Genomic DNA, 13,091 nt, shown 5'->3' on the forward strand with positions numbered 1-13,091 from the left:
ATTTTGCACTAGTCACCATTGGCTATTGAGTTTTTCATTTGAAATGATAATAGTCTTAATCCTATGGGTAACTGTAAGCAACAGAACAAACTGTAGTCGCTGCTGGCTCATATTAAAAATAGAAACTTTGGTTTCTTTTTTTCTTTTTTTAAAGAGGGGTCTTTAAGATGGTGAGGACTGTAGATATTAAGAAAAGCAGCCTTCTGTGAACCTGAATCCAATGTTAATGCCACCCACCCACCCACCCACTCACTCACTCACTCTTCTGTGCACAGTTGGTAACTGGGCATAGCCAACATACACTGATGTAACTTTGGCACAAAATGTCAAAATAACCAAAGTAACAGGTTACTGCAAAAGCCAAACTGTCCGCCTCTCCCAATTAAGCATTCAATAGCTTCACTATTTTGGAGGCTATTTAAAAGTGAACTACTGTTTAAAGAGTTCCAGTACAACCAGAAAATGGAACAGATAAGTAGCTTATCCATATTGTTTTACTTTTAAACAAGATATTCAACAATATGAATTTAACTAAGATACTAAGAAGTATCAAATAGAAATACAGGCACAAAGGTAACCTGAAGGAGGGAGGAGGGGGGGCCTTGAAGCCAGTTGGATTGCAAAGGCAGCTGTCCAGGGAAGAACAGAAAAGCCTAAACCGTGCAATTGCCAATGGCCCATTAATGCAGAAATAGAATGGAGTAAGCTTTAGCTGCTTTGCAAAGCCACAGGAAGGGTCCCTTCTTTAGTGCAACAGCTTACCTCTCCTCACCAGTTGGGACAGTTGTGGGATGAATGAGACTAGACTATGGCAACTTGGGATGTAAAAAGAAAATGCAATCCTACCAAATTTCATATCCCAAACTTCACCCTCCCAGCAACCAACACAAATGAAATAAAGAAAACTGGACCCAAAACAACAAGCAAGAGTAGTCTGGGATCTGCTAGTCTTGCACTTGTTTTGGGGTATATGTAATGGGATGTTATGGGTGTGGTTTTAGTAATGTAGGTGGTAATGGTCACTAGCAGAGCGGATGGCAAAAACTGCATAGAGGATAGTATTTGAAGAGTTTATGACCACAGAAAAATGGCTGACAACTACAGACAATTTCCCCCTTGATATTTGATTATAAAATGGAAAGAGGGAAAAAGCAGCCTTAAAATTTGTCTTTTAAAATAAAATTTATATGAAAGGGATATCCCTCTTCAAGTTTAAAATAAAGAAATATCTAAACTTCAAATTATTCCTGTCTAATTCCCAATAGAGAAGACCCACCCAATTTGTTATTCTTTTCCCCACTATGCCTGGCAGAAACTGCCATGCTGGGTTAGACTTTCGAGAGGAAGCAATCAATGTTTTTCTGTAATCAGCCAATAAATGGATGTGGTCAAAAATAATGAGTGCCAGAGGCACCACTGCCTGCAAGAAGTACAGTTTGTTATATTGCTTACAATGCAGTATTTTATCCAGCCTCTTCCAGCCAAGGACCTGTAAACGGGAGTCTGTTCCAAAACCTTCCTCCTCTTCCAGTTGTCTGTGCAATGTATTGGCACTGTTCTGCTGGGCTGTCAAAAAAACTGGTTTAGAGATGCAGCTCTTCAGTCAGGTTTTGCGCCAGTTCTAACCATGTAAATTTAAATATTTTCCCCCAATATCACAAAAGGGGGGTAGAAGTAAAGAGGGCCATGGAATTCTTTGCAATAAGAGCTTACCATACGTTCCATGTTTAATGATTAGAACCCAGGTCTATCTAAATTAATTTGGTGAGATCTCAGGCCCACTCCAAACAGTCAAGTGTCCACATCACCAAAGCACTTTCAGAACAAAACTTGCATCAGACATCTTGTTGACCATTTCAGCAAATAAATAAATAAATAAACAAATAAATAAATAAAAAGAAGACAAGCAAACAGGCAACTAGGACCAAAGTCCCACCTCTTTAGAATGGTTCCTCCACCCCCTGGGGAGAACCAGGATCTAAGAATGGGTATTGGAGAAGAGGGCAATAGGGAAAAGGAAGATAGGAAGAGGGTAAGAAAGAGATTACATTTTGGTCAGTCTATGCTCCCCTAGTTCTTTGAGCAATTCTTTCATACATTTCAGCAATTCTTTCATACATTTCAGCATTAAATGCATGCATAAACTAAATGAATAGAAGCTAATGCAATGAAATATTCCTGTACTACAAGCAAAAAAGCAGGGGTGGGGAACAAAAGAGGATTCCTATATCGGGAGAAAAACAAAGAGCAGAGGTATAAGTAGGGATGTGAGATACAAAGTGAGATGTTACAAAAGCACCTTCTAGCAAAAGCTAATCATGCAGGGCAGGAAACGACGTTCTAAGGAATGGACAGCTGAAACTACTGTATTCTCTTGGGAAGCAAAGGATGAACCCTGAGTAAATCCACAATCTTTGCAAAACTTATTGCAATCCATGTAAAGGATGAGCAAGGAGGATGACAGCATTTACATTTGTACAATTTATTTACCATTTAAAAAAAATGAATACACTATTGGTGATGTCATGCATATGTCCACACTGTCAAATGGTTGAACTGATCTAGTAACACCAATTCAGAAATCCTTCCGAAACAACTGGAATTTGAGTCTAATTAATGAAATTTACTTTACTTTTAAAATATGATGCTTTACTCTTCTCCTGAATTTTGAATAGTGCAGCTAACAAATTAAAAACAGAAATAAACTTGAATGCAACTAGAATTTTTTACAAAATCATGCCACTGAAAAGTAGAAGATAAAAAGTTCCATTCCTTCTTTTTCTTAATAAATTTAAATTATTCACATAGCAAAGAATCTGAAAAATATAATGCTAACCAATATAATAAAAATAACAACAACAATAATAAATTTTCTTTGGGAAAAATTTCCCAAAGTAAGTAAAAATATTAGCCAAAGGAACCCAAGCTACTGCAAACACAAACTTAGGTGGAGAATATTTTCTACATCAAGTTTCTGCTTACTTACCGGAGAACGGGTTTGAGGTTGCGAATTCATTGTCTGAGGGGCTTGAGGGTATACCAACGTGGTTGGACCTGCATTCTGTCCAGAGGGATAAGGGGTCTGTCAAAAAATGGCAAGAATAATATCATATTTTGAATAAATATGGCAAATTCAGTGTTTAAAATATTTATAGGAATATTTATTAATGTGGCTTACAAATTTACTTTTTAAACTTATCTTTATCATAATGTCCAGAAATCCAGAACCAATGCAGCATTTTTTTAGGGATTACCTTAAACATCCTGATATGTAGGTGCAATTATTTGATACCATGAGTATAAATAGCACTCACTCTCAATGTATCTCTTTCTGAAATGGACAGCCCAGCCACAAACAAAATAAAACATGATTGAGGGAACTTGTTACGTCTGTGGTGAGCTTTCCAAAGTACCTATAAGCAAAAGTGGCCATTGAGGAAAACATCCTAGAGTCAAATTAGCAGTTCACTCAGTTGACCTCTATAGTATTGCTATTCTCTTCCACCGTAACCCTTTTATATAACCCAATAAAAACTACCATCATTAAGAACTTTAGACAAAAGCCTGAAATAAGTGGTAATATAATACATACTAACCACAAGTTTTCTGAAAATAAGAACATAAGTTTTTCATTATGAATCCATGTTAAATGCTACAGACTAAAATACTATGCACCAGTGATTTCAGGGGGAAAAAAATACTTATAACATGTTCAAAATGAAATGCTAGCAGTAGCAATGGTTACAGAATCACAGGACTTGGATTCAAATCATAAAAACTGCCCTTTACTACTGTTGTTACCTTGACTTTGTCTTTCCCGTGAATGTAAGAAGGAATACCTACCTTACAAGGCATTGCTAAGACTAAATAAAGTCAATTACTGCAAAACCACCTTTAGTTAAGACAGTTCCAGTTTTACAAATGAGGAAATCCAGAATCAGAAATTTTAAGTATCTTACCCAAGGTAACTAAGTAAATAATGTCTAGAAGTAGTCTAACTTTGCTTTAAAAAAATTTACCCACAGCTTTAAATATGGAAGATGTTTAATAAATTACTACTTCATTGAAATACCTAAAAAAAAAACCCACCATCAGCAACTAACTTTTGGTTTTTGTTAACAATGCAATGAGAGTTCAGCTGGGATTACCAACTTACAGCAAATGTTTGAAAAGATTCCTCATAACTTCCAAATGAAAACAAGATTAATAAAAAAAATAATAGTTCTGCTCTGGCCGTGTGAACAGTGGTTAGAGTGCTGGCTGGAGTACTTGGGTTGCAGGTTTGATCCCCGGCCCAGTTGGGGCTTGTGCAGGAGGTAATCAATCGATGTGTCTCTCTCACATCAATGTCTGTCTTTCTGTCTCTCTCCCTTTCACTTTCTAAAACTCAATGGAAAAAATACCCTCAGGTAAGGAGTAACAACAAAAAAAGTTTCATATTGGACAGAATATTTTGCAATCTTTCAACACAGAAACCTTATAAGCATTTCTATAACTGACATTTAAGTTTCCTTTTTCATTCTAGTTCTACCAAATGTGGTCATAAATTGAAAATCATGGCAGCAAGTATCAGAATCTATCAAACAGGTAATAACTGGATCAACTATGATCCAAAAATTATTCCAAGGTTACTTTTTTTTTTTTTTTTTTTTATTCCAAGGTTTCTTATCAAAGATTATTTTTAGCACTGTTTTAGACACTAAGTTTATGTAGCACAGTGGTTCTCAACCTTCCTAATGCCTCGACCCTTTAATACAGTTCCTCACGTTGTGGTGACCCCCAACCATAAAATTATTTTCGTTGCCACTTCATAACTGTAATTTTGCTACTGTTATGAATCGTAATGTAATTATATATGAGTTTTCCGATGGTCTTAGGCGACCCCTGTGAAAGGGTCGTTCGACCCCCAAAGGGGTCGCGACCCACAGGTTGAGAACCGCTGATGTAGCACATTCAAACTCTGGAAAATAGGAAGTTTGACTACTTCAACTTGAAAAAGAGTGGTGAATAGACTTATCATCTCTGAATGCATTCAAACTGGAAAAGTATTTCATCCAACTCTATTACAAAATTTGGATATAGTTGCAAAATACAGCATTAATTTCATTCTTTATTAAAGAAAGTCATCAAATATTTTAAAAAGTCATATTCTCAGTGGTGACACTCTTTGGTCTTAGGAAATCTTGATATTTTATTTTCAACATTTAGTTGGTGCTACATTGAAGCATAAATTTCTGCCTGTCAAGATCTTGAACCAGCATTGAGAGGTAACAGTTATAAAAACATGGGGAAATGTTACCTCTTTCTATACTTCAAAAAGTTAGGGGAGACTTCGCCCTCTCATAAAAGATGCTGAAATAATCATATTTGACCTTACTCAAAATTTCCACTAACATAAGGCAACACCCTTACAACTAATTGAAAAAGCAGTATGTGAATTAGGATTCAGGCATAAGTTCTTTCATTTAGTAATAACACTATTCCTGGTCACACATAAAGCTGGTAGACTACAATACTGCTCTCAAAATGATTATTAAAAAACAAAGAATTTATTTCCATCACTTGAAATTATTTTAAACTGACAAAAAATAATCAAGTACTTCTTCCAATTTAAATTGTATGTATGCCAACAGATGATTCATACTCTGCATACAAGCAGTTTCATTAAAATGCAAAGCATAATATCTGATGACACCCACATATGGAAGTGATTCCTTTTTTTATAATACTCTAGTGGCCCAGTACACGGATTTGTGCACATTGAAAGGAAATTAATTAGAAGAAATATTTTAGTATTGCTATTCACCCTTTCTCTATAATAGAAGTGTCAGAGATGAAATAAAATTAGTAAAATGTATATGAAAATAATATATAAATTGATTAATAAATAGACAATAACAACACATGATATAAAAACAACCAAATTCACAATCGACAATGACAGATCGAAACACACCTGTGCGATTGGCACCAGCAGGAGCTTTATATGTATTGCGCATGCATGAGTCAACATTTATTTTTAAATTGCCAGTGCGTGTCATATGTACCGGCCGGTAGGTTGGTCGGGCAGTCAGACAGACAGACGGTTGGTCACTTAGCCTTTATATATATAGATGTGATTGTGTCATTAGCAATGTAAGATTTAAAAGGGGCACTGATAAAGAATTTTGCCAATAGTTCACTCAGCTTTCTCTCGGAGCATTTTTCCATTGTGGCTGATTTTAGGAACTTCTTAGGAATGATGTGATTTGTACTGTTGGTGCAAGCAATGCACCGGTGAAAGAGGCTTCTATGCTTTTCATCTCTACTCTGCAATTAATGACATGATTAACCAAATTTAGTGAATTAAGTTATTTTGTAATAACTTGCTTAATATAGTAGTATGTTTTGTTGAAAAATATTGTAAAAACTTGAATGGGAACATCCTATAAACATGTTTCATCACATCAAATGCATAGAGAACTATGGATAGATCAAGGGAGTATCATTTCAGTACTTGTTAAACATTTTGTTTGCACTTCCCCTTTTTGGATACCTTCTAAGTTACCACATTTACTTCTCCAAGGACATATGTATGAATATTTTATATTAACACTGCAATCCTGTTCACTGTCCAACTTTAAAAGAGTAATATAGACTTGCATTCTCATTTTCATTATTACTTTTATGTTTCAATGAACACTCTCAACTCACTGATCGCTTTTTATTAACTGGGTAGATAAAAACACAATAATAACAAAAACAATGAGCAAATGATGTTTACTGACAGACTGTTAACAAAATGCCAGTGAAGACGAGCCAGTCAAAATAGACCTTGTGTTACATACATAACCTTTACATTCATAATAACTAATTAAAAAAGAGTGATTTGAACAATTAAAGATAGAAATCCAAGGGTGAATTTCATGACAAGAACAATGTAGTACCTTGTGTACAGATGTGATGGTTTTCAAATCATGGACATGTGAAAAAAATTTACAAGGATTTTCAGTTTTCATAATATAATACAATGAACTTAAACCAACAAAAATAATTATGAGTGGAGAGACCAAGATGGCGGCATAGGTAAACACCGGAAACTGCTGCCGCAAACAACCACTTCAAAAATACAACTAAAAGACAGAACGGACATCACCCAGAACCACAGGAAGGCTGGCTGAGGAGAGACTCTTCAACTAGAAGGAAAGACAACAGCATACCGAGGCTCAGAGGAGGCGCAGTGTGGAAAATACAAAGGTGCGGAGGTGCGCGTGCAAAGCGGGCTGGTGGCTGAGGGCGCGGTTGTCGTTTTCAAGCAGGAGGGAGTCTCAGACTCTGAGCTCCAGATCCGGGCGAGTCTCTAGGGACTCAGACTCAAACGGGAGAAGCAGGATTGTCTGGCATCAGTTGGAACGTGAGGGCAGCTTTCTCTCCGAGGTTTGCAGCGGTTGCTGGGGTTCTGAGAAGCAGAGCCTCTGGGAACGGGACTGAAAGCAGCCATAACTGCTCCCTCCGCCCGCCCTGTTGATCCCGCCCCGCCCAAGCCCTGCAGAGCCATTTGCCGGATAGCCTCAGGCAAAGGCTAGATTAGCACCTCTCCAGAGGACAGAAGTTTTCCCACTGCAGATACAGCTGATTCTCACAGCCAGTCGGCCTGGTGGTCAAATCCCTCTAGTATTAACTACAACAATCAAGGCTCAACTAGAACAAGACTGTGCACAAAGACCACAAGGGGGTGCACCAAGAAAGCATAAAAAATGCGGAGACAAAAAAACATGACAAAACTATCAAGGGAGGATATTGAGTTCAGAACCACACTTTTGAGGTCTCTCAAGAGGCTTCTAGAGTCTGTCGATGAGAGCCTCACGAAAACTAATGAGACCCTCGATGCTATGATAAAGAACCAACTAGAAATTAAGCATACACGGACTGAAATAAAGAATATTATACAGACACCCAATAGCAGACCAGAGGAGCGCAAGAATCAAGTCAAAGATTTGAAATGCAAAGAAGCAAAAAACACCCAACCGGAAAAGCAAAATGAAAAAAGAATCCGAAAATACGAAGATAGTGTAAGGAGCCTCTGGGACAGCTTCAAGCGTACAAATATCAGAATTATAGGGGTGCCAGAAGATGAGAGAGAGCAAGATATTGAAAACCTATTTGAAGAAATAATGACAGAAAACTTCCCCCACCTGGTGAAAGAAATGGACTTACAGGTCCAAGAAGCGCAGAGAACCCCAAACAAAAGGAATCCAAAGAGGACCACACCAAGACACATCATAATTAAATTGCCAAAAGCAAAAGACAAAGAGAGAATCTTAAAAGCAGCAAGAGAAAGAGACTCAATTACCTACAAGGGAATACCCATACGACTGTCAGCTGATTTCTCAACAGAAACTTTGCAGGCCAGAAGGGAGTGGCAAGAAATATTCAAAGTGATGAATACCAAGAACCTACAACCAAGGATTTCTTTTTTCCCACCAAAGCTATCCTTCAGAATTAAAGTCAGAAAAAGACCTTCACAGATAAGGAAAAAGCCTAAAGGAGTTCATCCCCCCTAAACCAGTATTATACGAAATGCTGAACGGTATCCTTTAAGAAGAGGAAGAAGAAAAAGGTAAAGATACAAATTGTGAACAACAAACATGCATCTATCAACAAGTGAATCTAAGAATCAAGTGAATAAATGATCTGATGTACAGAATGAACTGGTGATTATAATGAATCAGGGACATAGAAAGGGAATGGACTGGCTATTCTTGGGGGGGAAAGGGGAATGGGAGATGCTGGAAGAGACTGGACAAAAATCGTGCACCTATGGATGAGGACAGTGGGTGGGGAGTGAGGGCGGAGGGTGGGGTGGGAACTGGGAGGAGGGGAGTTATGGGGGGGGGGGAAGAGGAACAAATGTAATCTGAACAATAAAGATTTAATAAAAAAAAAATAACAATTATAACAGAAACATTTATATAGCTCTTACTGTGTTTCAGCACTATTCTAAGTATTTCACATACAACTCAGAGGTGAAGGTTATTTCTCCTGTTTTAAGAATCTTACTTCACCTTAAATAAATACTATCATAAAGACTAAGTTCAATACTAGGCATGTATAACATACACACACAAATCTAACTGAAATAAATTGCCACAATCTTTCAAAGAGGTATTAGGTAATACTTACCACATTTTAAATAAGCTTATCCCTTTGACTCCACAATTCCATTTCAAGGAATTTACCCTAAAGATATACTCATAATGGGGTGGGTAGGGGGGAACAAAACAGGAAACATTCTAAATTTCCATTTATAAGGGAGAGGTGAAAGTATGCTATATTTAATCAATGTGAGAATATGGTATAATCTTAAAAAGAATGAGGTCAATCTACAGACACTATATCTTGTAGAACAGTGGTTCTCAACCTTCCTAATGTCACGACCCTTTAATACAGTTCCTCATGTTGTGGTGACCCCCAATTTCATTGCTACAAATTGAACATAATTAAAGCATAGTGATTAATCACAAAAACAATATGTAATTATATATGTTTTCCGATGGTCTTAGGCGACCCATGTGAAAGGGTTGTTCGAACCCCAAAGGGGTCACGACCCACAGGTTGAGAACCGCTGTTGTAGAATGAGGTCAGTCACTATCATGGAAAGATATCTGTAACATTGAATGACATAGCAAATCACAGAACTATCTATATATATAAAAGTCTAAGCGAGGGACCGATAGAACACCTATCACTATGACATGCACTGACCACCAGGCGGCAGATGCTCAACACAGCAGCTGCCCCCTGGTGGTCAGTGCACTCTCACAGTGGGAGCGCTGCTCAGCTGACAGACCCATCCCAGCGGCCCACCAGCCTGGGGGCAGCCACTCACTCCCTCAGTAGTCCTGCACGTCCAATCTCTGGAGAATGGGCCAGGCACCAACAAACCAGCGCCACCCGCACAATCCTGACAGTACTGCTGGCCTCCTGGAAGTTGGCCTCGGGCACCGCGGCCACTTCCCTTCCCTAGACACTCCACAAGGAATAAATATAGAAGCAGCCGCCAGGTGGCTCCCGACAACCAGCGTGAATGTCACCTGGATGGATCTGGATCCCGGGCTGGCAAGGGCACCCCACTGCCCACCCGGAGGGCCGATCGCATCCTATCTCCCCCTCAGGGCCCCACCCGTGCATGAATTCATGCACCCAGCCTCTAGTTAATTATAAAATCACCGTAGTTGTAAAATTTTTTTGGTATATGCATACAGTATACTCATAAACATAAAGATAAAATGTCTTAGAAAGGTATATGGCAAATTTAATGCTGGCTACTTCAGAGAAATGGGAATTGGAAGGGGAGAGTATAGAACACAACTTGTAGGTCTTATTTTGTATACTTCTGAATTGTGTATTTTTTCCCTTTTCATGGACCTAAAAACTGATTACTTTGTAATAAAAATATAGTGAAGATAACATGTCTTTCAGCTTTCCTTTCAAATGATATAAAAAGGCAAAGCAAACAAGAAAATATAGTAGGAGGTCTGTATTTTACAAAGCTCTAAATATTTTTGAAACAAATGAAATGTCATCTCATAAATCACAATGAAAATTAAATCAACAATATTTGTTGAACTTTAACACAAAGAAGACGCCATGTGCTGTGTTCTAGATGCACAAATGAAGCTGAAGATATATGGTTGCTGGTTTTTTAACCTTCAAGAAGTTCACAATGTGAGGCTTCCAGGCAAGATGGAGGCATAGGCAAATGCAGTTGGGTGCCTGTATCCTCCCACAACCACATCAAAAATAAAAATAAACTGCCCTACCCGGTTTGGCTCAGTGGATAGAGAGTCGACCTGCAGACTAAAGGGTCCCAGGTTCGATTCCGGTCAAGGGCACATGCACGGGTTGTGGGCTCGATCCCCAGGGCGGTCATGCAGGAGGCAGCCAATCAATGATTCTCATCATTGATGTTTCTATCTCTCTCCCTCTTCCTTCTTTTCTGAAATGAATAAAAATATATTTAAAATAAATAAAACTAAAAATAACTGCCTGAAATCTAGTTGAACAGAGTCCTAAAACTAAGGATAAAAAGAAGTCACATCAAGACTGGAAGGAAGGGCAGAGACAAGGGTGGTTCCACACCCATGTGTGTCAAATAAAAATCAGGAGGGCAGAACCACTGTTCTTTTTCTGAGCCCTTCCCCTACAGAGCAGCAGGCAGGTGCCATATCTGAGCCTCCATCAACCTGGCTATCACTGTTCACCTGCCCTGGTAATTCCCTGAGACCTACTTCCACCTAAGCTATTTCCAGTGGCTTGCCCATAACAAATGGCCCAGCTTGGTTCACGTTTCAGACTTTCCTAAAATCTCTCAAACAAGCAATATCTGGCCTCAGCATGCCTGGTACCTCTAAGTGGCCACATTCCCGGCTCACAGCAGCTGGCCTTGGTTTGCAGCCTGGCCTCTCTTGGGCAACTCCAAATCCAGCACAAGTAGCAGCCATCTGTAGATCACTTTGTAGCTCATGCCAGGTGGTCCCAGGCAGAACACAGTGGTGGCTGACCTTGGCCTGTGCCTCCTGGGAGGCCCTAGAGCCAGCGCACCCAGTGGACAGCTTCAGACCACAATGAAGTACCGTCCAACCACCTCCACAAGTGACACACGCAAGGGGCGGACTCAGCGGGCACCACAGCCCTGCTGAAGTCAGTCCTGCTCCAAGGGGTGGGCCTCTGCATAGCTGAGCCTCCATCGTAAGGGACAATTGGCCAAGTCCCCAAATACTGGAAGGTGTGCCTATTTTTTCAAATGTTAAATTATCAACAGAAGATTACAAGGCATACAAAGAGACCAGTTGAAGGCCCATTTAAAGGAACAAAATAAATCTCTAGAAATCAACCTCAAAGATACAGAAATTGTAAACAAAAATAAATAAATAAAAGAAAGAAAAACACAATCACTAAATTTTAAAATTTCACTAGAGGTGTTTAATAGCAGACTTTAATGGGCAAAAGAAAGAATCAGTGACCTTGGAGAGAGAACTTCTTAATTATCAAGTCTGAGAAGCAAAAGGGAAAAAAAAATTAAGGGAAAAGAAGTGAATAGAGCCTAAGAAACATAAGGAATAATGCATTAGGGAAGAAGAGAGAGAAAATGGGACAGAGAGCTTATTTGAAAAAATAATGACTAAAATTATCCAAGGACATCCAAATACAAGCTCAATGAACTCCAAGTGAGAAACATTGCAAACTTTTCAAAGAAAAAACAACAACTGTCAAAATGAGAATTTTATATTTCACAAAATATTCTTCAAAAATGAGGGAGAAATTTCCAGATAAATAAAATCTCAGGGAGTTCCTGACCACAAGACTTGCTCCTACAATAAATGTTAAAGGGAGTCCTTAAAGTGGAAATAAAAGGACACTAGACAGTAACTGGAAGCCATATGAAAATATAAAGTTCTCCAGTAAAGGTAAATACATAAGCATATTTAAAAACCTATATTATTTTAATTTGGGGTTATAACTCACTTTTATTATTTTATTACAATTTAACAGACAAAACATAAAAATAACTTAAATCTATGTTGGTGGATACACAGTATATAAAGATAAAATGTGACACCAATAACAAAGTGGGTGGAGGCAAAGCTAAAAAGAAGTGGAATATTTGTAAGCAATTGAAGTGAACTTGTTATCAGTTTAAAATGGAGTGTTATAACTTCAGGACGTTATACATAATCCCATAGTAACCACCAAAAAAAAATCTCTAGAATATTTACAAAAGGAAATGAGAAAAGAATCAAAACATGTCACTACAAAAACTCAACTAAATACAAAAGAAGGCAGTAAGAGAGAAGACATTTTTTTAAAGGAGCGCTATTTATACAAAAAATAAATAACAAAATGACAATATTGAGTCCTTCCCGATCACTAATTACCTTCAATATAAATGGATTAAACTCTTCAGTCAAAAGGTAGGTTGGCATGATGGAATTTTTAAACATAGGATCCATGCATGGCCGGTATGGCTGTGGTTGAGCATCAACCCATGAACCAAGAGATCAGGGCACATGGTTAGGGTTGTGGGCTCTAGCCTCAGTGGGGGGCTTGCA

The 13,091-nt window shown here is 38.3% G+C and overlaps 1 protein-coding gene across 11 annotated transcripts in view; it reads right to left on the reverse strand.

The window, feature by feature from the left end:
* EIF4G3 (eukaryotic translation initiation factor 4 gamma 3) overlaps positions 1 to 13,091 on the reverse strand; it is a 271,609-nt gene that overhangs the window by 144,849 nt on the left and 113,669 nt on the right. For 8 of the 11 annotated variants that reach the window (XM_023758375.1, XM_023758374.1, XM_023758378.1 and 5 more), the window contains 2 exons: positions 2,987 to 3,082; positions 1,453 to 1,566 (listed from right to left, as the gene is read on the reverse strand). In XM_023758375.1, coding sequence (XP_023614143.1) covers positions 1,453 to 1,566; positions 2,987 to 3,016 — 144 coding nt within the window. In that variant the 5' untranslated portion in view covers positions 3,017 to 3,082. Of the gene's footprint in view, positions 1 to 1,452; positions 1,567 to 1,713; positions 1,741 to 2,986; positions 3,083 to 13,091 lie in introns of those variants that run through there. The other 3 variants (XM_023758373.1, XM_023758372.1, XM_023758376.1) reach the window with 2 other exon arrangements.

This window comes from Myotis lucifugus, unplaced genomic scaffold, assembly GCF_000147115.1.
Source record: "Myotis lucifugus unplaced genomic scaffold, Myoluc2.0 scaffold_128, whole genome shotgun sequence".
NCBI lineage: Eukaryota > Metazoa > Chordata > Mammalia > Chiroptera > Vespertilionidae > Myotis > Myotis lucifugus.